This window comes from Protobothrops mucrosquamatus, unplaced genomic scaffold (assembly GCF_001527695.2).
Source record: "Protobothrops mucrosquamatus isolate PMUCROS unplaced genomic scaffold, P.Mucros_1.0 scaffold1545, whole genome shotgun sequence".
Taxonomy (NCBI): domain Eukaryota; kingdom Metazoa; phylum Chordata; class Lepidosauria; order Squamata; family Viperidae; genus Protobothrops; species Protobothrops mucrosquamatus.
Genome location: NW_015387715.1, coordinates 131,477 through 157,934, shown reverse-complemented (window position 1 = coordinate 157,934; position 26,458 = coordinate 131,477). Strand labels below are relative to the sequence as shown.

The 26,458-nt window shown below is 38.4% G+C and overlaps 1 protein-coding gene across 1 annotated transcript; it reads right to left on the bottom strand.

Moving 5' to 3' along the window:
• Window positions 1-3,433: 3,433 nt before the first annotated feature.
• Window positions 3,434-24,510, bottom strand: DCP2 (decapping mRNA 2). Its single transcript, XM_015822392.2, has 11 exons — window positions 24,358-24,510; window positions 20,763-20,914; window positions 17,570-17,697; window positions 17,205-17,303; window positions 14,168-14,320; window positions 11,986-12,098; window positions 11,745-11,855; window positions 9,144-9,276; window positions 8,196-8,297; window positions 5,826-5,874; window positions 3,434-4,429 (listed from the first exon to the last, which is right to left on the bottom strand). Exons 1-11 carry the CDS (start codon window positions 24,408-24,410, stop codon window positions 4,272-4,274), a joined length of 1,251 nt encoding a protein of 416 aa, XP_015677878.1. The 5' UTR covers window positions 24,411-24,510; the 3' UTR covers window positions 3,434-4,271.
• Window positions 24,511-26,458: the final 1,948 nt, after the last annotated feature.

Sequence of the window (26,458 nt, the reverse complement as noted above, 5' to 3'; positions counted from 1 at the left end):
ACAACTTCAGAAAAACACATTTCAAACAGGACCCCAATATGCAGTTTATTTTTCTAAAATTACAGGTTAATTTTAATTCTCTAATATTTATGATGTTACTTAACCAAATTATAATTACTTTTATCACATCAAAAAGCTTATATGTGTCCAGCTGTATTTTCATCCACACACACCCCACACATACAAAACTATTAGAAACTTTTGTCACATACAAAATTACTTTAGAAACACCCCTTGGTTTAAAAAAAATCGTTGCCATCTAATATGTGATACTGTTTTGCCTAAGGAAAATCCAAAATCTTGAATATATGCAACAAGTTTGATTGATGAATCCTGATCAATGAAACAAAAGACTGAATATTGATATTAAAAAATGAATGCGTAATTCAAAACCCATAAAAACATAGGTCTTTTCAAGATTCAGGTAAGAAAAATGGGACCTTCTTACATCATTTCTGATAAGCACGCTTGGAGGAACAAGTGAAATGTATACTGAATATAAGCATTGAAGACATTTTGAATCCATCTGTGTTTTCAGCATATAGTAGCAGTTTAAGTCAAATTCCCACTTCTTGAATAAAATACACATGTTTAAATACATTCCAATTTTAGTAATAGGCAGCTTTCCTATAAGGAAGCCTTCACAGTGCACATGATTAGACGTACCTATAAGAATTCAAATGTAAAAAGGAGGAACAGAACATCTGAACTGAGTGCTTCATGATTAATAGCTACAAAATATCCATGTTCCACATACTTGATCTAGGATAGGAAAATCAAAATCTACACATCTAACCAGAAAAATCTCACAAAGTGTTTGATCTGAAATTTAAAATAGCATCTCAGGCAACATTGCTACCAGGCAGAAAGAATGTCATTGATCAATTTCAGGCAGGCAGCAATGAAAAAAAAAACCACTGGAAAAGAGGCACTTACACTATCCATCACCTCTAGATGTAAAATATCAAAAGCTGCTTTAAGTACATATTTATTAACTCATTCGGCACTCCCTACTTTGTGATAATAACCAAAAACTGTGTAAAAGAGTATATCAATACATCACTTAACTGTGTGATCATACATTGTATATTTGACAGCCTTGGAAATAAACTTTACATTTAAACTGAAACAAACATGTACAATTGTATAACAAATCTATTAAAATTCTGCTTAAATTTAGCCCATAATCCAGAAAAAAATGAAGAATTGAAGCTGGAATACTTCTTTCAATCTGTTTTCTCTGAACATTTAAAAGCATCCAAAGAAAGATATGAGACTTCATGCCACACAAAATATATATATATCCCTAACAGAGTAGACAAAGGTTAAGAACAAATGTAAAGCTTTACTAAGCATACATATAGAAACACTCCCCCGATGATTTAGTCTATATTTTTATAGCAGACTTAACTTGATCTTAAAAGACATACTTAATTCAATTAAGTAAGGCAGATTAATAATTGCTATGCCCTCTGCTAGACAGCAGTACAGAATCCAACAGTCAAACAGTAATGTTTTTTATGGAGATGAGTTCAGATCCATGCACAGATCATTTATTTTTCATCCTTTAAAATGCCCCATTAGAGAAACAAGAATCAGTTACAGCCAATGAACTACCTTGTCTTCACTGATACATAGAAGAAAACCATAGGCCTGCATTTTGGAATATGTGAGTGTAATATTTAAGCTCTCTGCAAGAAAATAAAAACATAATTACTAACTGAAGAGGTAAACAATCTGAAATGTTCACAGTGCAGGGCACCCAGGAACTATTACATTATTTTCCATACTTTAAGACATGATAGAATCAAATTAAGGAATACAGCCATGTGCAATATAATATCTGGTAAAAGTGATAATTATTGCATATGTTGCTATGTTAATTTGCAACCTGTATTAAGGCTAGATTAATAAACCAAAATTAGTCTTTTAGAGTCCCTGGAAAGCCCTCAACAAAGTAGTAGTCAGACACTGGATTTTCTTAAGAAATTATTCTCTGCAAAACAGAAAACATTTTCTATATTCAAAAGGAAAGAATGTGGGCCCTATAAGTTACTTTACACTTAGGAAAATTAATCTCACATTGCTAGTATAACACGTAAGCACCTCATATTCAAAATACACAAAACTGTGCCAAAGTTCCTCTTATTAATGGCATCATACAAAGGAAGCAGCATTAAACAGTAACATTCCTGGAAATCAAGGTACACATCAGAAGAATATTGGCACTAGCAGCCTGAAAATCCAATTTGCAGTGATTGAGAAGTTAGCAAATTAGGCACTTTTATTACTAGAAGAGTTTACCTGCATTAAATACTGACCAAAAAGTTATTTTCACAGATGAAGATTAAACAAAAGAATATGGCATCTTCATCACCAGTTTTTCAACTATCTTACTTTTAACAGATAATGCAAATCCAATTAACTTCATGTTATGAAATAAATGCTGGATACAGTAAGCAGGCATATAGCAACTAGGTTAGTCTGTAATTCAATTATTTACAAAATGATCAATAAAGAAAACTGAACTTACTTGGAAATTAATCTGCAACTATTTTGTTATTATGAACAAGAGGTTTATGATAGTTACATGTACATTTCATTGTATAATCCCTTAACAGAAAACTGTATATTGCAAGAATTTTGCAAGCGAATGGGCTACGCTTAACTTTCAAGCCTACTCTAGATAAATTTCAGAAACCTCAGTGAATATTGTGAATCCAAACTGTCATAATAAGGCTAAAGCACTGAGGAAACAAAATTCAGTAGCAGGTTTTATACAATCTCTATTTATAGACATTCCTTCAGTGCACCTTGGGCTAGGACTATAAATTCAGGTTTTATTGCTTGTTGCTATTCCGCTTCATGTTTTCACTGATGTAGCACAATGCATTTTTGAGCTACTACTCTGAAATCAAACTCAATTTTAAGTTAGACCAAAATACTGAAAGAAAATGATACAAACCTAGTGAACAGTAGAAACAAACATCCTTGTTGTTGTTTGAATGAAAACATTAGTATAGGGTGGTGGTGCCCTTTTGCCAATAATTCCATTACTGTGGAAACCCTTCTAAGTCAACTGGTGGTGTTTCTATAGGCAGTAAATGGCACACAGTCTCAATATATGGTGTTCCAAGGTGGGAAAAGAACCAGCTTTGGATCAAAATGATTCAATGATGCTTTTTCCTGATTCAGGCTATCAGTTCTGCCAATCTGAAGCTGATATAGTTAATTCCCTCTCGTACTACTTTTAAGAGGAGATTTTAAACTGTACAGCTCCATTGGACTGGAAAATCTCCTCAGACCATCCATGAAACTTCTGTCACAGGCAGCATAACTAATAGGGCTTTGAGATTGGCTAGAGTATGTTTTCCTTAGTTTGGTTGCCACAAAAGCTATAAGCCGTGTAATTTCATATAATGTTGTTGTTTTTTTCCTTTTGCACTACTTCCAAAAACTAATTTATTCTAACTGCTAGAATTATCTCCTTAAACATACATTTTCATATTTCATTTTTCAAAGAACCTGTAATTCTGGTTGGAAACAGCTTAGACATTTCACACATGGGGAACAGTAAAAGTTATATTAGACACATTCCAATATCACCACCATCTTTCCATTGGAGCTGAAACAAACACAACTATTGAACAGAAAGTAAGATAAAATATCACACTAATAATACAATTTTAAAGCATGCCTATATTTTAAAAAAGTTCCAGTACAGTGCAACAATGAAGATGGGGAAATAAATTGATCTGAATGATATAAGATCCCAAGCAGAACAATTCTCAGAGCAAAAGGTTGCTTTTCAACAATTCTGAATCGTACAATACTTGGCTCCTTTGCTCAGTACGGAATATGGTACTCTTCAGAAAATCTGTACGGGTTTTTCAGCAGCTGTACTGCAAAATATCACAAAAAAACCAATATGATACATAAGAGTAATTTAAATGTGTAAAAGGTTAACACGGCCCAAGAGTAAAATACTCCTCCAAAATCTAGACAAATGAATTAAAAATGCCCACTAATGCATAGCTAGGAACTACTAAATGATACACTGGAAAGCATTTTTGCAGGTAAAAGCTAAACTGCATTTAAAGTGCAACACTGTATGGTGCTACTCCCATATTACAATGAGAACAAGACCTTCCAGTCCACCACTAGGTCCCTGCATTGCTTTAAAACCTGAGAAAATGTAAAAATTGGATTTTAAAAACCCACTCAATCGCTCTGTGCCAGGACTCTAGCCAGCTTGTCCAAACAACCAAGCTTCAGAAGTCAAAATTTTTCATGATCGCATCATGGTCAAACTTGAAGCTCAGAAAAGCACGTGAGGAGAAAGAGAATTTGCAATGGCCGTTGCATGACACCGATTGTCCACGGTCTACTTGCTGGTCTTCGCTGAGGCAGCACAAATCGTACGCTGTTTCTACATTAAAAAGAATAAAGAATTTAGCAGTGAGTTATAAATAGGGGTCAAAACAATTTCGTATTAAGAAAACTTCAAATATAGAGTAGCATATTACTTAGACATTCACTAATTTAAAAATTGGGACAGTATGGGAGCTATAATCAGATTAGAGTTACATAGTTTTATAGGCTAATAAAACTGGGTACGGTAGGGGCAGCAGATTGGAGAAAGCTACCTTAGTCAAAGCAGATCTAAATGAAAATGGCCTTTGTCCCAAGACTGTGTCCTGTTCCTCCTTTAAATCCCGATCTTCCAATTTATCACTTATTATTAATCTTCAGAATAAGCAATGACAACACCATAGGTTTGCGACATCTTTAGTAAGACGGTGATCATTAACATCAAAAGTATACTGTTACAATAGACATGTTCTCATAACGGTAGCTTGCAGAATTTGTAACCTTGCTCTCAAATAAGAGAACACAAGCATCAACTAAAGCAGTGGTTCTCAACCTTTTTAATGCCACGACCCCAACCGGTCGTAAGTCGAGGACTAAACCGGTCGTAAGTCGAGGACTAAACCGGTCGTAAGTCGAGGACTCAACCAGTCGTAAGTCGAGGACTACTCAACCGGTCGTAAGTCGAGGACTTTCCCTGCCCGGGAGCAATGCGCATGCGTGGTTCCGCCCCCTGCGCCGGCCGAGGCGTAGCTGGCAAGCGGCAGAGACGGAGCAGACCGACCACCAGCTGGCCCAGCCCAAGGGAGGTAAGGCACCCGCTGGAAAAGGGGAAAAAAATGGCGGACAAAAAAAATGGACAAAAAAAAATGGCGGACAGCCTTGCTTGGCGACCCCCATGAAATGGTCGATCGACCCCAAATGGGGTCCCGACCCACAGGTTGAGAACCACTGAACTAAAGCAATGTTAAACTTTACAGCTTTCCTTAGAATTTACACTTTGAAAAGCTATACTTTTAAAAAAGAAATTGTTAATACTAAAGTACAGTGCTCTATTCAGAAACCATTTCACGCTAATAAAACTGGGTACAGTACTGTAATGTACTCTTGAAAACCCTCCCGTATCCTTTTCGCACTCAGCTTTAGCACTATCATAATCACAGTTGTTTAAACTGTTATTTAATCCTCCTTTAGGAAGTTACTATATGACTATACTGTTCATCAGTGCAGGGATTTAGTTTTCCCTGTTCAGCTGTAATAGGAAACTCTGACTCAAGCACAATACCTTGGGTAAAGCCAAAGATTTTGCAAGGTTGGGCACTGTAAATTATAGAGCACTAATCACAGACATTTAAACTAAGGTACAAAGTTGTCTGCTGATTAACAAGTAATATGTACTGAAATATAAATGCTATATACCTTTATTCTGTATTATCTAAAGTGACAAACACACATACCTGTTTCAAAATTATCTTGAAGTTTTCTTGAATGCTTCTTTTCACATTTCTAGTTAAAAAGATAATCACATTAAACATTTCTCAGAAAATTCTGAGATTTGTGACCCAACCAAGAAATATAAATATTTTCATTCATAAACAGAGGATCATTAAATAAATAAAGCATTTGCTTAAATTTAAAACTGGATTATGCGCTTTATTGTCTGTATCTCCGTATTCTGTGTACGAAGCACCTTGTAATGGAGTGCTTTTAAGCCAGTGGTTCTCAACCTTTTTAATGCCGCGACCCCCAACCGGTCGTAAATCGAGGACTAAACCGGTCGTAAGTCGAGGACTAAACCGTAGCTGACAAGCGGCAGAGATGGAGCAGGCCGACCACCAGCTGGCCCAGCCCAAGGGAGGTAAGGCACCCGCCGGAAAAGGGGGAAAAAATGGCAGACAGCCTTGCTTGGCGGTTGAGAACCGCTGTTTTAAGCAAACAAAACTGAAAATAAAGAGCTAATTTGGTCTAGTGGTTAAGGCATCAGGCTATAAAGCAGAAGATAGTGAGTTCAAGTCCTGCTTTAGCTACGAAAGCCATCTAGGTGACTTTGAGCCAGTCCCTCTCTCAATTAGTACAGGTAGTCCTCGATTTAAGAATGTAATGGAGCCTGCCCATTTCATTCATAACTCGAGAATTCGTGGGAATCTCGTACCTTGAACGAGATCACTCCCTGCTCATTAACACATGCGTGGCTTGTTAAATGAACAAGAAGCATCTCAGGGTGGGGAAGGCCATGGGGGGGCCTAGTGATGGAACAGGCCCCCAAGGCCTCTTTGATCCACTAAGATACCTCATCTTCCCCCTCCCTTCCTGTTGCACCAGACTCACTTACCTTGAAAAGATCAGTCTCCTCTCTACTGCGATTTCTGCCTTTGAAGGAGAGGAGAGTAGATGGAAGCTTTTGGATGCCCGTAATATCGCGCAGGTTCAGGCACCCATCCTCTTTTACAGAGAATGGGAGCCTGAACTCTGCTTGCTCGCGTGCACCTTCGCTCTTTTCCACTAGGATAGAGCCGAGAAACCCAAGCTGCTGGCGGTGGTGTCAGCAGCCACCTGAGCGGCCACGATCTCCTCCCCAACCACCCAGTCACTCTGCCCGACCTACTTGTTGCCTGGCAGGCCGGCTGGCACAAATCCTGACCGCTCTTCTCCTTGTCGTTCTTCCCACTCAAGCGGTTCAGTCCGAGTGGAAAAAAGCGGAGGCGCAGCAGGAGGGTTGCTCTCAATAAGGTTGGCGTATACGAGCGAGCAGCGCATGCGGGTCTTCTTGAGAGCAATCCTGCTATTGCGTCTCCGCTTTCTTTGTTTTGGACAGAGCCGAGAAACTCAAGCCGCTGCCGCTTCCCTTTGCCTCAATCAAACATGAACTTTTCAATTTCCATTAGCTTTTCCTATTTGATGGGGAGAAGGGGGAGGAGGAGTTATTTCCCAGGTGACAGATAAGTCATGGCAGACCTACCATAAGCCAAGAACATTTAACCAAATATACTACCAAATAACAAAATTATCCAATAGTATTTCATGGTGCGGGACTCTTTTCCTAGCTAACCTAAAAATAAATTATTCAATGCCTATATTTTACACCAGTGGTTCTCAACCTTTTTAATGCCGCGACCCCCAACCGGTCGTAAGTCGAGGACTACCCAACCGGTCGTAAGTCGAAGACTTTCCCTGCCTGGGAGCGCCGCGCATGCGTGGTTCCGCCCCCTGCGCCGGCCGAGGTGTAGCTGACAAGCGGCAGAGACGGAGCAGACCGACCACCAGCTGGCCTAGCCCAAGGGAGGTAAGGCACCCACCGGAAAAGAGGAAAAAAAGTGGCGGACAAAAAAAATGGTGGACAGCCTTGCTTGGCGACCCCCGTGAAATAGTCGATCGACCCCAAATGGGGTTGCGACCCATAGGTTGAGAACCGCTGTTTTACACCATTTTAAGCAGCAGCTTAACAAGAAAACACCAACAAAACTATCCCAGAAAGACTGCAAGATATTCTCAACATATCTAACATTCTCGGATGATATTAACAGAGCACATTCTCCATTTTTCCTATCAAGCCCAGGTTAAAGGTGGGGTGGTCCTTAAGAGTAGCAATACCCAAAAGCTACCTGTTGAGCACAAATGCTTTGTTTGCCAACAGACAGAGCTGAATACCCAGGTTTATGTTATGTCACAAGCCCATCTCAGCAATCAAAGCACTGAAAAACATTTCCAGAGCCATTGCTGGGGCAACCATTAGATAATGTCACCAACACACAGTGCTTGACGCAAAAATTATTCCCAATTCCAGTTCAAAATGCTTTCCCTTTTGCATTTACCTTTGTGCATCTTACCAAAGTTTGATTCTGTTTGGCTGGTTGATTCTGAACTCCATTTGTTCTCTTTTTTTGATTAGGAATATCTTGATACTGCTTTTTGCCATTGCCTCGTGCATTCTAAGCAAGTAATGCAACAACAACAAAAAATGAACTAAGGACAGGATTCAACTGAAAATAATTAGTTTTAAAATACATTTATCTTCATAACAAAATATATCTAATTTACTTTCATTCATTAATTTGATGCTGCCCAATTCTCAATGAGCCTAAGCAACTAACAACACACCAAAACAATAGAGTTCAGGAAATAACAGAATCAAACTCAGACAAAAAAGCAAGATAACAAACCTCAGTAAAGCCCCAAACATCCCATCAAAAGCTGACATCCAATAAAGGGGGCAGCAATCCCTCTAGCCCAGTGGTTCTCAACCTTTTTAATGCCGCGACCCCAACCGGTCGTAAGTCAAGGACTAAACCGGTCATAAGTCGAGGACTAAACCGGTCGTAAGTCGAGGACTACCCAACCGGTCTTAAGTCGAGGACTTTCCCTGCCCAGGAGCGCCGCGCATGCGTGGTTCCGCCCCCTGCGCCGGCTGAGGCGTAGCTGGCAAGCGGCAGAGACGGAGCAGGCCGACCACCAGCTGGCCCAGCCCAAGGGAGGTAAGGCACCCGCCAGAAAAGGGGGAAAAAAATGGCGGACAAAAAAAATGGCAAACAGCCTTGCTTGGCGACCCCCATGAAATGGTCGATCGACCCCAAATGGGGTCCCGACCCACAGGTTGAGAACCACTGCTCTAGCCCAAGTATTCTCAGAAGTTCACCAACGAATATGTTCAGTTTATTTAAAAATATCTTGTTCCATTTAAAAGGTAAGTTCAAGAAATTAAAAAAAATATGTTTAAAACATATTAGAAGTCAATTCTCACCAAACCTAACCTAACAGCAATTTTAATAGAAAGTCACCTTTAGTTTTAAAGCTTCAGGCATATCCAAATGATTGTTATATGGCTTTTGTTGTTGTAATTGCCTCTGCCTTGTTGATTGGTCTCCCACGGGTGTATCTGTAAGCACCTGCTGACTATAATGGAGTTTGGATCTGATTCATTAAAAAAAACATCTTTTTAGAAAAGTTCAGCAGACAATTATGATCATACAATACAACTATATTAATAAGACTATTCTATCAAATAATCATTTAGCAGCGTGATACATTTCTTTTTAGGGCATTATTGCTTTTTTCCAAAAGAATTGAAAAACTGGTAAACAATTGTCAGACTACACTTCTTTACTTATACTTTTTTGTAATTTCAACTCATTAGTTCTGCTCCGGCCTTCAGGATACAGAGAACAAGTTCCTTCTCTCTATCACAACTCTTTAGATAGCTGAAGAGTGCTATTGTACCTTCATCCCGGCCTCAGTTTTCTCTTTTGCAGGCTAAACATAACCAGTTCCTTTAATCCCGTGTTTCCCCCAAAATAAGATCTGGTCTTATATATTTTTTGCCACCAAAAGAGGCACCAGGTCTTATTTTCAGGGGATGTCTTACCCGCTTATCTTAGGACCGCTGCAGCCAGGCCTCCCACGCCCCGTCACCTGTAGTGCCACTGCCCGAGTTCTTCTGCGGCCACTTGAGGCCGCATGCCATGTGACATCCTGTGCTGGTGCTGCCGCAAGTGGCAGGACGCCACATGAATCGTTATACCGATCGTGCCAATGCTGCCAATCGTGGCAAGAGGCCATGTAGCTCATCACGCCGGTGACACAGTGGTGTGACAGGTGTTAGGACATGGGAGGTCTGGCTGCAGCGGTCCTAAGGTAAGCGTGTGTAGGGCGTATGGGGCAGTTCCACCCAACCCTCACCATAGCTTGATTTTTACATGTGCTTATTTTAGGGGGTAGGGCTTATATTAGGTGCACACGTAAAAATCAAACTAGGGCTTATTTACAGGATAGGGCTTATTTTGGGAGAAACACGGTCATTCCTCCCAGGCCTTGGCTTTCAGTTCCCTCATCATGCTGACACCTTCTCTGAATTCAATCCAGCCAACATGATACACAGTATGTATTCCAAGTGAGGCCTGACCAAAATAGATTAGAATGAGAAAAATACTTTCCATAATCTGGACTCTTTGCCTCTGTTGGTATGTTTCAAAATGACATTTGTTTTCTTAGCAGCTACATCACATTGCTGGCTCATACTCAATTCATAATCTACTAAAACACACAAACCTTTTCACACGTACCACTGCCAAGTCAAGTATCTTCCAGCCTATACTCATGCCTTTCTATTTTTCTTTCCAGATGCCTTTTTCTCTTTTTAAATTTTACCTTGTTCTTTTTGGCTCACTGTATACTTCATGTGTTTTTGTATCTCCTCTTTCATTTCTAAAGCAGTAGCTGTTCCTAGCTTTGCATCACCTGTAGCTTGATAATCTTTCTCTCAATGACTCCAACCAGGTAATTAAGAACAATGCTGAACAGAAAGGGCCCAAGACATTGTTCTGAGGCATTCTACTTGATAGTCTACTCTCCAACTGAATATCATTTTATTAGTCTCCAAGTACGGTCATTCAGCCAATTATGAATACATCAAAAGCTGTTTCATGTTGGCCTATTCTACCAGGTCATTATTATTTTACATGCTGTAATATAGTCAGCACATCAATTAAAAGTAAAGAATATACCTTGACATTGTAAATGTTTAGTTAATTTTTCATTGACATTGGCTTCAGTATTAAAAGATGCTGATAAATAATACAATTAATGCTGAAATTTGTGGAGTTCCATCCACATGGTATATCAGTGAAGGCCACTTAGCTATAACTATATTCTGCCATGACACAAATAAATGATATCCCAAAATGTGAACACAATAATTTGGAGATTATTATTACCACAAAAATCTTAATTACCTTTATCTAACATACAGCACGCAGATACGGATCTCTATAGCTCCATAATACATACAATATAGTCAATTCACAGATGCTCAAATTGGAGAAGTATTTATCCAAAGATAGGGCAGCATATTCATACTGCAAGTATTTCTTTTTAAATTTCTAGAAAATCTAAATGAAAGCTGCCTTTACTGAGTAACAATATACAGTTGATGCTTTGAATGAAGATAATAGATGGTAGATACAGTAGAGATATAGATGGATGGATGGATGGATGGATGGATAGAGATAGATAGATAGATAGATAGATAGATAGATAGATAGATAGATAGATAGATAGATAGATAGATAGATAGATGATACATAATAATGAGATAGATAGATGAGATAGATAGATAGATAATGATGATGCTCTAATGTTGTTAGACCAACTCCACAATTTCTCATCGGCATTGTAAATAGCTAGGCTAGTTATTATCAGTATTTGATAAGCATAAGCAATTATGGCAATCTGAAAATGCAATGAATCCAACAGGCAACAGGATTGGTAAAGCTGATAAATGGTATCAGGTAAATGTCATTAACTATTATTATTCATTTCATTTACAGGGGGGAAAACACTTGACTTATATTTGAAAGCAGTTAGCAAGTTTTACAATGAGTTACCTCTGTTTTTCTATATTGGATTTAGGTGGTGTGCTGCTACTGGCGGATGAGAAGCCATTGTCACTATCTGAAGAGTCTCCGTACCGTCGTGAAAGCCAATCTCTTAAGGGTCTGCAAAGAGTTAACATTAGAATACCAATATTCAGGTTTTTGAAGCAGGATTTCAAAATCCCACCCTTAAAATCCTCAATACAGAAATGGAACATAACAGATTTATTTTCTTCTCTCATTTTGAACATACCTGATGAAAGGAATGGTCATAAAAAACTTGTTAGGTGCCAAACCTAACTTCGACTTTGGGGTCATGTCATTTCGATGGCAAGGCAATTTATCAATTGAAAACCATTCGATATTCTGAAACACAGAAAAGAGATTTACTTAACATTTTACAGATACGATAGATAGAAATAATAACTCCCACTAACCTTCTAATCAAGAAATAAAGCATATCTTCAGGAAGCTTTTCTATCACCAAAAAGTAATTTGAATTCTTTATACTGAATCGAGCAAATATTGTAAATACAGATAGTCCTCAGTTAACAACTGGTAATTGGGACTGGCAACTCCATTACGAAGCGACGCGGTTATAAAGTGAAAAATCACATGACCACACCAACTTACGACGAAAATTCCATCAGTTCCAATTGCAGTTAGGCAAATCATCATGATTGTTAAAACACATAATGTGACTTCAACTGGTGACTTCCTGACATCTTTCCCAGTGACTTTTATTATCAGAAGCCAGCCGTTAAAGATTGCAAATGGCAATCATGTGACCAAGGGACACTGACCATCATAATTGTGCAACGGTTGCCAAGCACCTGAATTGCGATCACATGATCACCGGGACACTGTGACAGCTGCAACTTTCAGGACTAGTTGTAAGTTTCCCTGTTCAGCACCATTGTAACTTTGAATGGTCACTGAACAAGTGGTATCTGTAATGTAAAAAAAGGCTGCTACAAAATTATTTCAAAACATTTAGAATCTAAGCAGTCTTGTCTCTTCCTGATGTTCTCCTACCTTCTGTTTGCAAAGCAGAAAGGTGACATTACAACAATTTTTTTCATCTCTAATAAATAAGGCTTTATGAAAATAAATGAACAGTCACCTCCAGATTGGACTGCTGAAATGCATTCTAGATGGATCTTGCCCTTGAAGAATATCCAGAAGCTTCAGTTGATGCAGAATGCAGTGGCATGGACATATGCACCCCCTAGAACAGCATATTTTACATTTCTGCTGCGTAAGCTACACTGGCTGCCAATTTGCTTCCAGGTCCAATTCAAGATGCTGATTTTAACCTTTAAAGCCCTTCATGCATGGGACTGGGCTATCTGAGTGACATTTCTCAGTCACATCAGCCCACTTCATTAAATCTGGCAGAGAAGGCATGCTGCAGGTGCAATCAGCCAGGGACTTATATTGGGTGGGTCCCAGGAGAGGTGCCCACCTTATCGAACATGTTTTCCCCCAAAATTAATTAACTCCATCCATGTTCACACTGTGGAAGTCCCTCAAGGCCTGATAAAGTTATCAGGGTTGGGGCTTCCAGGTAAACAGAGACATGGTTTGATGGCTCTATTGTTGAGGTGGCCATTCTTATCCTCTCTCTGCCCAAGGTTTGCATATTCATTTTTATAATATAAAAATATAAAATTCTACATTAAAAAAATAAGTATCTGTTGTTTTACTCAACTGTTGTATGTCATCCAGAATCACTTTGGTGAGATGGGTACCTATACAAATGTGTTTAATAAATAAATAATGTAACCAGGTAAACAATTAAAAGATTTAGTTCAGTGAATCTTGAAACTGGATGAGATGGAAGTACCACTTTATAAGTGGAAATCATCGCCAGCATATTCATTGTGGACCACCTAATATATTTTAGGAAGCTCCATGAATACAAAATATAGTGGTATCCTTGTTGATGATAGAGACAGCTAAATTATATCAGGAATAGATCAGAAATAAGATCCCTTGGTCTACTAGCAGACGTCCAAATCAGCCCATTTCATTACTCCAGTTTAAAATTAGGAGATTTCAGTTCTCTCCCAAAAGTAAAAATGTGACAAAAAGTAAAAGTAAATAGCAAAGATAAAGATTAAAAACAATGTTAATCTTTCCTATCTCCTAGCAGTAGGGCTCTGGAAATAGTTCTCTTTGCATTGCTCTGCCTAAAGAAAGAATTTTACATAAGGAAAAACATCAGACCTAGGTTGTAAAAAGTCTTGACTACCACAACTCTTTGCTACCATCTAACTGTCATCCAGATTTTTACAGCTTAGTTTGGGCAGATCTAATATAAAGGAAATACCGTGAGAGTTTCTATCAAAATGCATGATATTCCTCAATAATCTTATAATATCACTAATTTTTTAGTATCTGAGCATTCAATTATAGTTGAAAGGTGGATTTACCCGAATCTCTCTTCTTGTTTTAGGATTAAATTTTGTGTCCTTTGGAATGCCTGGGATGATATACAATCGTGCTAGCTGATCATTGATTCTTAATTCAATATAGTCATCTTTATTAATATAATCTTTTATATCAAAACCAGTTTCTTCAAATACCTGAAAAAGGATAAGATCAGAATACAATTTATGCAAATATTTAGAAATAAAGAAATGATTGTTTTAGGTTGAAAAAAAATAAGAAATCCGATGCAGACTTTTGCTATAAAAATCTGGCTTAGTTATATTATCTGACTAAAGTTGTAACTCTTTACTACAGTTTTAAGAAAGCAAAAAAAGATATATGCAGAACTACTAAAATTATATAATACAAGGATACTTGGAACAGAAACTGAAAATCAATGATACTGTTATTATTAGTGGATTTTTCAAATAATTAGATTTCCAGTAGCTAAAGGTATCACACCTCTGTTGGAGGAACGTACCTCTAGTTTTGAATGTGCACCTCAAGAATAGTGCAGTGATAATAAGATCATGTAAATGCAGGTAGGCCTCGACTTAGACTCACAAGTGAGGCTGGATTTACGGTCGTGTTTCTATGATCCTGCAGTAAGTTGAGGTGCTCACATGACCAGATCTGATTTTACAATTTTTGGGAACAGTCAATAAGCAAATCCAAAGTCATTGATCAACCGTTGCAATCAGAAGTGTGAAGCCATTGTTCTGAATGGGGCTTTTTTTGACGGTATTCAGCAAAAAAATGCCAGGAACCAGCAAAAAGCCTTAACAAATTGTGATCATGTGATTACAGGATGCTGCAACTGATCATAAAGGCAAGCCGGCTATCAAGCACCCAAAACACAATCATGCAAGGGGGGGGGGAGTGTTGTACAGCATTTTATAATGGTCATAAATGTTTCATGGGCCATAAAGCACCCGATCTAGGCTTGTCAAAAATTAAACAGCTGGTCATAAGTTGAGGCCTACCTGTAAATAATTAGCAATTCAAATAACAGATGTGTTACATGGGTGTACGGGTGCACCCATCAGTGCCTGAATAGTTATGTGACTGCCTGTATGATCTGCTATTAATCTCAACCCTATGGTTGTAATTTATTGCAATAGTCCAATTATGAAGTGCTTAAGGCATGAGTAACTGTGAGAAGGGAATCTCAGTCCAGGCAAGAATGTAATAGGTGCAACCAGACAATTCTGGGCCATAGCTGCTCAGACAGAATTCAAGATCCAGAAGAACCTCCAAATTACATATTAGGTCTCTCTGATGAAGTGCAACCCTGTCCATACTTAAAGATACCAGGAGACCCCAAAATCCATAACCACTCTGCCTTGCCAGGGTTGAGTCTAAGCTTCCAGGCAACAAGAAATGACCTTGATAATTGGGGGAGTCAAGATATACAACTGAGTATCATTAGCATATTGAAAGATCCTGTGTCAGCAAATGATTTCACCCAGTGATTTCGAACCTTGAGACATTAAATAGGTAAGGCATCAAAGGGCCGATCTCTTTCTATACCAACACCAACTGGAACTAGTCCAAGAGATAGGAAGAAAAACACCATAATATCATGTCTCCCATTCCTAATCCCTGGAACTGACACAGAATATCATGATAGATAGTATTAAAGCTGCTAAGAGATTAAGAAGAGGCAAGTTGGTTATACAATCTTTATCAGCATTAACCTTAAAGCCATCCCCATACTATGTCCCAATCTGAAACCTGACCAAAAGACCAGATAATCTGCTTCATTTAGAGCTCTCTAAAGCTACAATCTGACCATGATTTAATAATCTAAGAAAGGGAAGATTGGAGACTAGATGAAAGCTGTCCAGCTGTCAGGTCCAGTGATGGCTTCTGGAGAAGAGAAATACTGTCTCTGATTAGACACCACTACTTGCTCTTATTACTTAACTCTATACTGACTGAATCACATACCATCTCCCAGGAAATTTTAATCAACTAGCAGGAGATAACTCTAATAAAACAAATACCCTAAAAGACTTGGTAAATTTGGAAATTATTTTATCACTTGCAATAATGAAACCTGGAACACAGAAAAAGCACAAATAAAGGCCCCAGGATCTATGTAATGTAGAAAAGTATATAAGTATGTTGCGTGTACAATATACAATATGCATATTCTATTCCTGAGAAAATATACAGTATTTATGTAGTTTGCTAAGGAGTCAACACCAACTTTATATTTAATGTTATATTTGTATTCTAAAAATCTTTTCAATTAAAAATGCTTGGATGTTAGCAGGATGAATTGCCAAGCCTGAGACTGGACTGTAACTTAGCCCCAAGACTGAAGTTTTGCTAGTTGGTCAACTGCATGACAAGAGCGATAAAGACAGTAAGAATATCCTCAGACTATTGAAGACATGCATAAGCAGACATGCTTGCCTTCCAGTGAAGATTTATAAGGGGCAGAACTGCTAAGAAAGGAGATTGTTGGTTGATTGGTTGGTGTGGTTGTGCTGGACTGTGTGTATCGAGAAGCAAGAACTGAGGAAGCTGCTGGAGGAAAGCAGGCAGTGTTGGAGAAAGAATCCTTGGAAGAAGGGGAAATGTACAGTTGAGGGCCCAATAGAAGCCTGCAGAATCAGTGAGATCCATAAAGCCGATTGGCTGGCAAAAAGAACTGAAGTAGAGCTGGAAAGGACAGACCAAGAGTCAGTGCAGATAATGGTGGCTAAGATGCTGCTTTACAAGAGACTCAATAGTTATTTTTCCCTCCTCCTATTTGCTATAGAAAAGGCTAAGAGGTAAAAGTAAAAACACAATTTAAGCTGTCAAAAAGAAGCAATATAATAAAGCAATTATTAAGTATATAAATAAGGGAGCAGACAGGTGAAGTAGATGAGGAACTGCAATAAACTCTATAAATGTCCATAGGTACGCTGCTATTATTTATAAAGGCTTCAGTTTGGAGAATGACAATGTATGTTTGTCTGGATAAGTTTTTATCCCTTTCCCATCCTCTGACAGGAATATGTCAAACAACATAATAAACAGAATCACCTCTCTGGCAGCACAGTCATGTGGAGCCTCCTCTTTATTCACTTTTCCTTTTGGAAAACCCCAGCCAGATTTTGCTAAATAACCCTGAACTAGTAGCACCTGCAAAACATAAATATTCAATCATAATTAAAAGATTATAAGGAAAAAAAATCAACTCATGGTAAATAGACACGCAGTTAAATTCACAAGAGTTAGCTACTAAAGTCTGAATTAAAGTAAACAAAACGAAATGAAACCAATAACATAGATATTTCTATTACAGTGGGGAAATATATGTGGAAGATCTGCTTTTACAGATTGCCTTTAAAAGTCAACAGTTAAATCTGTCAATTCTATTCAACAAAGCTAAAAAGAAAATATCTTACATTTTCAAGGGTCTCATCAAGAATGATTGCACCATAAGTTGGCACTCCCATTTTGTACTCTTTCCATTCATCTAAAACCTTCTGCACATCTTCGCCTTGAGGGAGTAAAAAAGGGCAATGGCTGAAAAGTATAGGGAGTCAAGGAAATTCATTGACTAAATCACATCTCAAAACTTTAAAACCACATTTCTACTGCTTTTTTCTTCCCTTCAGCATGCTGCCTTTAGTAAATAGAGTTCTTTTGCTGTCTCATTTACTGGATAGGATTTAATGTCTAAGATAATTAAAAACAATTTGGGAAATCTGGCCAACTGTGGAGTTATTTGCCCTAGTCATCTGTACAAGTTGCAATTTCCTTTAACTCTTATTTCCTAAGTATGCCCATGGCCCAAATACTTCCAGCTGTATTCTCAAAAGCCCCTTGCATTTACCAGCTTTTATTTACAGTTTACCGAGTTTACTGCAAACGTAATTTCTGTTCTTTTTCTTTAAAAAAGAACTCTACGTGATTTGTTCTCAACCAACTCTTCCAAATTTCTTTAACAAATGATCAGATTCTCCTGCCGTGGGGAGATACTTTTTTTTAACAGCCTATCCCATAGGAGCCATTTTACAATCATTTCAACTGCAGTTTCTCTCATTTTGAAATGTATTCCACAGGGTCAAAATGTTGGGAAACTGTTCTAATTAACCGTAAGAACTTTAAAAATCTCACGACATTCCTTGCCAATTTTTAAAACCACTGAGACTAAGTTGTAAAAAAAAGCCAGTTTATGTACTCTGATCAAGTTTATGACATGAAAAAGCTGGCAGTAAACAATTTTAGAGTGGGATACTAAGTGAAGTATCATTTGACTCTGATGGACTTTCAATGTCATTTCCCATTCTGTCATTAAGCAATCATTGCAGGTCATGAAACAAAGGATCTCAAATAAAGGATCTTACGACTATGTAATCCTGGAGACACTGTGATGGTCATAAATGCGAGGACGGGCCATAATGTTACTTTTTCAGTGCTGTTGCTATTTTGAAATGGCCACTATACAAGTCAATTGTTAATTGAGATCTACATTAGTCGCCAATAGTTGCTCCAAATAAACTTTAATAATGCTTTTAGATGAAGCTGATTAGAACAATTTCAGTTTTAAGAAAAAAAATTGTTCTGCTGCCTCCTTTGATGACCCATGAAAGCAGAAAATGGTAGAAAAGGTATAATTTGTAAAAAAAAATAAATCCTATTCCTTTTTAACAAGTATGTTGCAGAATGTAATGAACTTATGGTTACTGCCTTCCCTTTTGAAATAGTTCTTTGATATTTTTCTACTTAGTTATTATATAATAATAATAATAATAATAATAATAATAATAATAATAATAATAATAATAATAATAATAATAATAATAATAATAATAATAATAATAATAATAAAGTTGGAAGGGACCTTGGAGGTCATCTAGTCCAACCCCTGCATATTTACACAAAAACACTGGGTTTTCAAATTCAAAGTAAATGGGATATTCTGCTACGACTGTTTTCATAAAATGCAAATATATTTAATAGCTGGTATTTGAATAAATATATAAAATAGATAATAAATTATAAAAGTGAAAAACAGTAAGTTCAAACCAAAAACAGAGGAACACTCAATGAGCCACCGAACTGGGGAAATGCCTTCCCGAATAAAGCACTCCCCCATTAAGCATTTTAATCCGGAATGAATTCCTAGACCAGATTTCCCCAACCTTTGCGGCTTTGCAGATCGGCGAGGGGGGAAGAGGGGATGTTTGCTTGCGCAGCGGGCGAGTGCACACACACGCCCGTAGCTCCTTTGTAGCTTTGCGGATCAGTGGGGGAGGGGATGGTTTGCATGTGCGGTGGGCAAGCTCACACACACGTGCATAGCTCCATTTGCATGAGCAGCAGGCACGTGTGCCCGCTTGCGCAAATGGTGCACATGCATGTGCTCATTCACTACTTGCATAAGTGGGGATGTGCCCATGCACATGTGCACTTACCCGCCACTTCCGCAGCCTGGTTGCGAAAAGCTCAAGACCTGGTAGTGAGCCTCGGCCCGAGGGTTGGGGACCCCTGTCCTAGACTCTCAAGTGGCTAAATGCATGGTTAGTCAGGTGAAATCAGCATAAGAGATCAGATCACAGAAAATAATAGCTTGATGGATTTGTGATATCCTAAAACAGGGGTCCTCAACCCCTGGCCCACTACCAGGACTTGAGCCTTTCGGAACAGGGCTACAGAAGTGGTGGGTAAGCACACATGCACATCCTCACTCGGGTTCCCCAACCTTTGCAGCTTTGTGGAACGGCGGGGGGGGATAGAGGGGATGGATCTGTATCTGTGGCAGGCACGCTTGCCAGTCTCCTACACAGAACTGTCACCTCTTCCCCCCTCCACTGGTCCACAAAGCCGAAAAGGTTGGGGAACTCTGTCCTAAAACATATGTATTGACTATTAGCTTTATTCAAAATTAATACGCAGTTTCTGAACTTTCAAGTTATAACACTTCATTCATTTATCTTCTTTCTTATAGCAAAATAACACTGTGCTATATAAAGCATTAACTTAACACTTAGCAGGATAACAGGTTTTCAGTAGCCTTGGGATACATACTCATCTCCTTTCCTTTCAAAAGCATTAAATTTCATGCCAAGACTTTAGAGTGTTGATTGTCTTGAAAATGGTTTATTTGTTTCAATTTATATTGTCTAGATGTTACATATCTGCAAATATCTTTAATTCTATTTTATAACTACCGGTATTTGTTTTTATCTTTATCCACTTTCCCTTGCTCTTTTGTAGAAATTGACCGTGTAATACTTTTCTTTGCCAGCATTTGGCTCACGTTTTTATGAAATTATTTTGATGTTCATGTTTTGTTTCCTGTACATTAAGTTCCAATTTTTAATTTGCATCAATGTTTGTTCTTGGCTACCTTTTACATAATCAGCCAATGCATGTTTTTCTTCTTTTGACTGTTTCTTTGTCTTCATGTAAACCCCTGCTTCTATTTCTGCAGTGCACATATATTATTATTGTTTTTGTTGTTGTTAAATTTATAAGCTGCATAATTCCCACCTACTCTGGGTGGTTTGCATATCGTCCCCAATGCAACCTTTTTCCTATCTATGTTTTAATATCATTTGTATGTTTAACAAAATCACATAGAAAGGATATCAGCTTTAGCAAAATCTCTTATCCCACACTGAGGTAATCCTGGTGTGTTCTGCATGTAGAAATCCAAGTAAAACCAATGGGCAAGCTCAATCTGAAAACAGACTCGAATTGCATTGTCTCGTTCTTCACTCGGAATGTGCAAAATAAAACGACTGTCAAAGGTAAAAAATAAATGTAAGAAATAAGTATTTTGTTATTTTCTATGGTTAATACACAACATAAATGAATCCAATACTTCTATAAAACAAGCCCAAGTTGCAAAATGATTTAAAACTGGGGCAGGCAAGTTTGAGGCACCTGGAAACTATACTAATGCTGGACAAATGGCAGTGGCTAAGACTAAGATCACCAAAACCAAGACTAGTGAAATCTGAAGATTCAATTTCTTTAGGACAATGGTACACAACCTGCAGCTCCACAACCATGTGCAATTCTTTGGTATACCCTCTGAGACTATTCAATCCAGTTTATTGTGACAAAAGAGTAAAATAAAATAACTGTTATTATATTTCCTCATCCCACTTCCACACACCTATATCTAGTTAATTCAAATCAGCAAACAATACTACCTAATACTATTGCCTCTTATTTTCCCCACAAAAACAACCCTGTGAGGTGAGGTGAGGTGAGTCAAGAGAGTGTGACTGACTCAAAGTCACCTAGCTGGCATTCATTCATTCAGAAATTTTATATGGCCATCTAACTCAGGGATTTTCAACCTTTTCACCCATTGTACCACTTTTAGGATATGGCAATATCCGAGTACCACCAGTTGCCTAGCAAGGTGTCAAAAACTTGACCAAAAAAAAAGGAAAAAAGTAACGAAGTACAGGTAGTCCTCGACTTACAACAGTTCACTTAGTGACTGTTCGAAGTTACAATGGCACTGAAAAAAGTGCCCCCCAAGCCACAGCCGAGCAAGACACTTGCCTGCCCACCCGGCGGCGCTCTTCCTCCTGTCCGAGGTTTTCATTGTTGTGAGCATTTCTGTTGAGGATTAGCAGCGGGGGTGGGGTGGGGGGTGTTTGTTTTTTATTCCCCCCGTCTGCTGGGTGGTTGCAGCAGGTTTTGGTCACTTCACATGACCCTGGGACACTGTGACCGTCATAAATATGAATCAGTTGCCAAGCATCTGAATGTAAATCACAAGACCCTGGAGATACTGCAACATTCCATATGATTGGCGCGTCTTCTGGACTCAGCAGAAGGGCCAGGATCAGTGCCGAGCTCCAACTGGAGCCTGACGCTGATCTTGGCGCTTCCACTGAGCCCTGACAGTCCTGAAGAAGCACTGATCCTGGTGCTTCCACTGAGCCCTGATAGCCCTGCAGCTCCAGCCATCTCTCGCTCAGGTTTGTGCGGTGCTGCCACCGGTTTCAGCTCATTCCCCTTCCCCGCTACCACTTTTCTAGGATGGTTGCGTACCACCTGCCAGGTGCCAATGTACCACAGGTAGTACCCGTACCACTGGTTGAAAAGCCTTGATCTAACTCACTCACTGTGACTCCAGGCCTTAGCAACAACAATCAAACCAATTAGCTGATGCACTCCATATCACCCTGAGTCCCCAGGCCAATAGCAAACTCATGACTTCAGGGCCATTTACGCCTAAGGGAGGCCTAGAGCTTACAGTCTTCTGGTTTCTAGGCCAGCCACCTTAACTTCAATACCACAATGGCTCCTTATTTTAATATATAATTTTAAAAAATAATTTAAAGTTACGCTGCTTCAGAATTTTTCTTTGTCTTGCCCCTCCTACTTACTGGGATGTGGCCCATACAAGTGTTTTCCATAGGACAAATAATATATTTCTTCTATAAGGATAAGTTGTAACAACATTTTGAATAATTTACTATCTTACAAGCTATCTTTGAGCTTAACACTGAACATGTATAATATTTAAGAAATTATTACTGTAACTACAAAATGAGGGATATGAATGTAATTATTAAACTATTAGAACAAATTATCAAATTAATATTTTGCATGTTTTATCAACGTGGAAAAATTCAGGCGTGTAATAACAAATCAGATCTTGGAAATCTGTAGTCTGCACAATACTGCTCTAAATGAATCAGAAAATTTTGGTTTTCCTCTGTTTTCCTCCATTTTCCTAAACCATCCACTATAAACTAGTTTTTTTAAAAAGTTATTACCAGTCAGAAGCCATTTTCATTGTAACCAAAAGTTAACTAGACATTCACTAGTAATAATGTCAAATGGGAGCATTTACTTCTTCCATTTATATGTCACTGAATCTATTAGGGCTACTCAGCATTTTTTAAAATCTTGAAATAGTTCTAAATGGGCTGTCACCTTTTTTGATTACAGCTTCATTAACTAAATGTTTTTCTATAATTACACTTTTTCCAAGAAATTATCTCATGGACCCTAAATGTATTTTTAGATTACATACTTGTATCTGAGTAAGACCACCCCAAGAGACATCTCAACTTTTCTCTACAATAAGGCAATTCCTCTTCTAGGATTCTGGTTACCAACTACTGATATTAACTTTAATAAATTTGCAATCCAATCCATCACACTTCTTTAATAATGTTTGACTTTGCCAGGGGCTATTTTACATTTTCCACCCCTGACTTTTAAAGAAATATCCTGTCCAACAAAAGAGTTAATCTTTTGAAATATGGCTCAGTTTAATTAAATAACTTAAGTATCTAATATATATATTAGATACACACATACACATATACATACACACACACAAATATATATAACTGTAAATATCCAGAAAGCTAATTCCTAAAAGCTTTGTATTCAGATAATTAAACGAGCTAAGAACTGTTTTTGACCGCTACTTAAATCTAATCAATATTTTTATAATCATTTAAGTCAGAATTGAGCCAAAATGCCTGATTTAGCCTCAGGCTTTTATTGTTTTATCCCTCACTTAAGACACATAAAGTTATGGGTACTTCACCTCTATTAGTTCTCTTCCACAATAAATGTTAACACTTTTGATCAGTTTCTTAATTAAAGCTGGTTTAGAATGTTCCCCATTTTTAAAAGAATTTAACTTTTTAAATAAGTTATGAGAGAGAAAAAATTAACATTTTTAATACTTTCAGAATTATTGGAAATTATCGGAAATCTGCTGTGAACTCAACAGAACTGCAAAAATGTTTACAAGGGGGGGGGGCGAAATTAAAAACCAGGATTCATTTTATAGAATTGATCCGTGAACCTTATGGGAGGTTCAGACTGCACAAAGCCACAATATCTGGCTTAACGGGTTGCAGGAACCCAGTCAACTGTTGCAGATAAACCACGGTTTGTGGCTTAACCTTGCGTGGAAATCCAGCCAACTGCAGTTTGTTTAATCGTTCACGAATGACGGCTCGGCATAACGGATGGATCTCATCCCAGAGTAGGGTCAAGACCCAAACGCCCCTCCGTCCAAGCACTTTAATTTAAAATTATTTATCTGAAACGGAGGCAATTGTGGAGGTCCCTCGGACCGCTTGCTAGAGGAGGAGGAGGAGGAGGAGGAGGCGGCAGGCATTTTGGGGGACGAAGAGAAGGACCGCAGGGGCCATTCGAGCTGTTTTTTTTTTTTTTGGGACGGAAGCGATACCTGCACAGGTCATCCAAGACGCTGCCGGGAATCTCAGGGCGCTTGGTCTCCATGGAGAAAGAGCGTAGCTCATCCCGACGCAACGAGGCCCGACCAGCGCACGACACAGGCCGGAGGGGCAAAACCAAACCGGGTGAATACGGCAAAGGCGGAGCCTCCCCGATTCCATCCCATAGGAAAGAAGGGGTTTAAGGAAGAGCCAATTAGACCCGATCAACCTTCGAAGGGGCGGGTTGAAAGGAGGTCGGAACCAATCATCGTGACATAATCAAAGAAAATAGCTCTCCGCTATAACGAGCGACCCTGGAGGGAACGCCGTTTATTGCTGCAAACGACTGGGTTGGGAGGAAGCAGCTGAGAAGGAGGACGGAGTGTTTGGGGCGCGATCCCGCGCCTTTCAAGAAAAAGATTAAGGATTAAATCCTCTTGCAATTTCTACTGCGCATGCTTTAGAATCGTAGGTAGTCCCCGAGGATGAAGCAAAGCCAGAAAGCTTCCTAGTTAGCAGGTTAATTCCCGAATACTGTCGCTCAAGGGGTAGTCAACCTTGGCTCTTTTATGACTCGTGGACTTCAACTCCCAGAATTCCTGAGCCAGCTGTGCTGGCTCAGGAATTCTGGGAGTTGAAGTCCACGAGTCATAAAAGAGCCAAGGTTGACTACCCCTGCTAGCTTGTAATTTAAAGCTGGGTTCATGAGGTCCCGGCCCTGTTCCATTTTTTTTCTCAAAGTGATAGTGCCATTTGTTTTAGTGATTGTGTTCATATAAGATACCGACTTAATGGTGTTTGCTGAATCCAATTTTCTGGTTTTACGCAACACACGGAGCCATAAATTAAGTGGGTAGTTTGCGCTACATGCTTGTCTACAACGTGATTGGCGAATTCCTAGTTTGGTGTCTCGTCTGAAACTAGCCAATAAGCATAGCTGATCCAGGTGCTAGTCCGTTCTAAGATGAGAAAGGATGCTGAATTGCTGTAGTATAGCTTCCCTAGCTCTTTTTTTATAAACCATATATGCATTAGGCAATGGAAAATACGTCTTCTGCTGGGATTTTTTTTTTAAGTAGCTCCAAAAAGGAATTTTTACCTTTAAGCTACTTTAAGAGGTTAGTTTGAAGTGGGTTATTATAGCACTTAATATCAGTCTGGCCATCTAAAGAAACTTGTTCCACATGTCACTAATTGGATGAGTAATCATGTGGGATTTTCAGAGAAGAACTGTGTAATCGTAAATGTATCATTGAGTGCTGTTGTGTTCAGTGGAAACAAGATAGGTGCAGATAGATTTGCAATCTAAAATTGAAATTCTAGATGCCTTTACAAGAAAATATGCCCCCATGAACATAGTAGGTGACTCCTGCTAATATGTTTATTTGAACCATGGTTTGTTCATTCCTGTTTTTAGAATTTTAGAATATTAAAGAAACAATATATCATTGGGATACATGTTACAATATTTTACAGTGGCACTAGATGTTTTCCTTCTTCTGATTACAATATAGTATTACATGGTATTTTATGTAAAACATTGGCCATAAATTATATAGATTTGATTTTTGTTTCAGCCTTAACTCTAATCCCCTTGGTATTGTATTTGTTAAGTTTTGCTATTTTTTTTTCAAGATTATTGGAGATTTTTTCTTTTCCCCCCTCATTTTAATGTTTTAATCCTTTTTTTAATGATAAGTTTACTGTTGTTACTGTTTCTGTTTTGATATTGTTTATTGTACTAAAATAAACTAGAAAAAGGATGTATATGCTAATAGGCATATAATTACTCAATAAAAAGAAGAAATCTTAAAAGAGAACTAGCTGCTGAACTGTTGCCATCTGTCATGTCTTTGGTATTTATCCATCAGGAACTGTGACCATGTATATGTAAACCATCTGTTCATAATTCCATCCCTTATATAAATAGAAATTGCTTTTGTGTCTTCACAACATTTAAACATCGGTTCAACAATTCTTAAACTGCAATCAGCACTGAATTCTCTGCATCTGAGAAAGATACTCTCATTAATTTGAAGTTGTACTTTTGCATAATCCAGTTCAAAAATGTGAAGCCAAGGAAGACAATTTTGTATCAGCCAATCTCTGGTA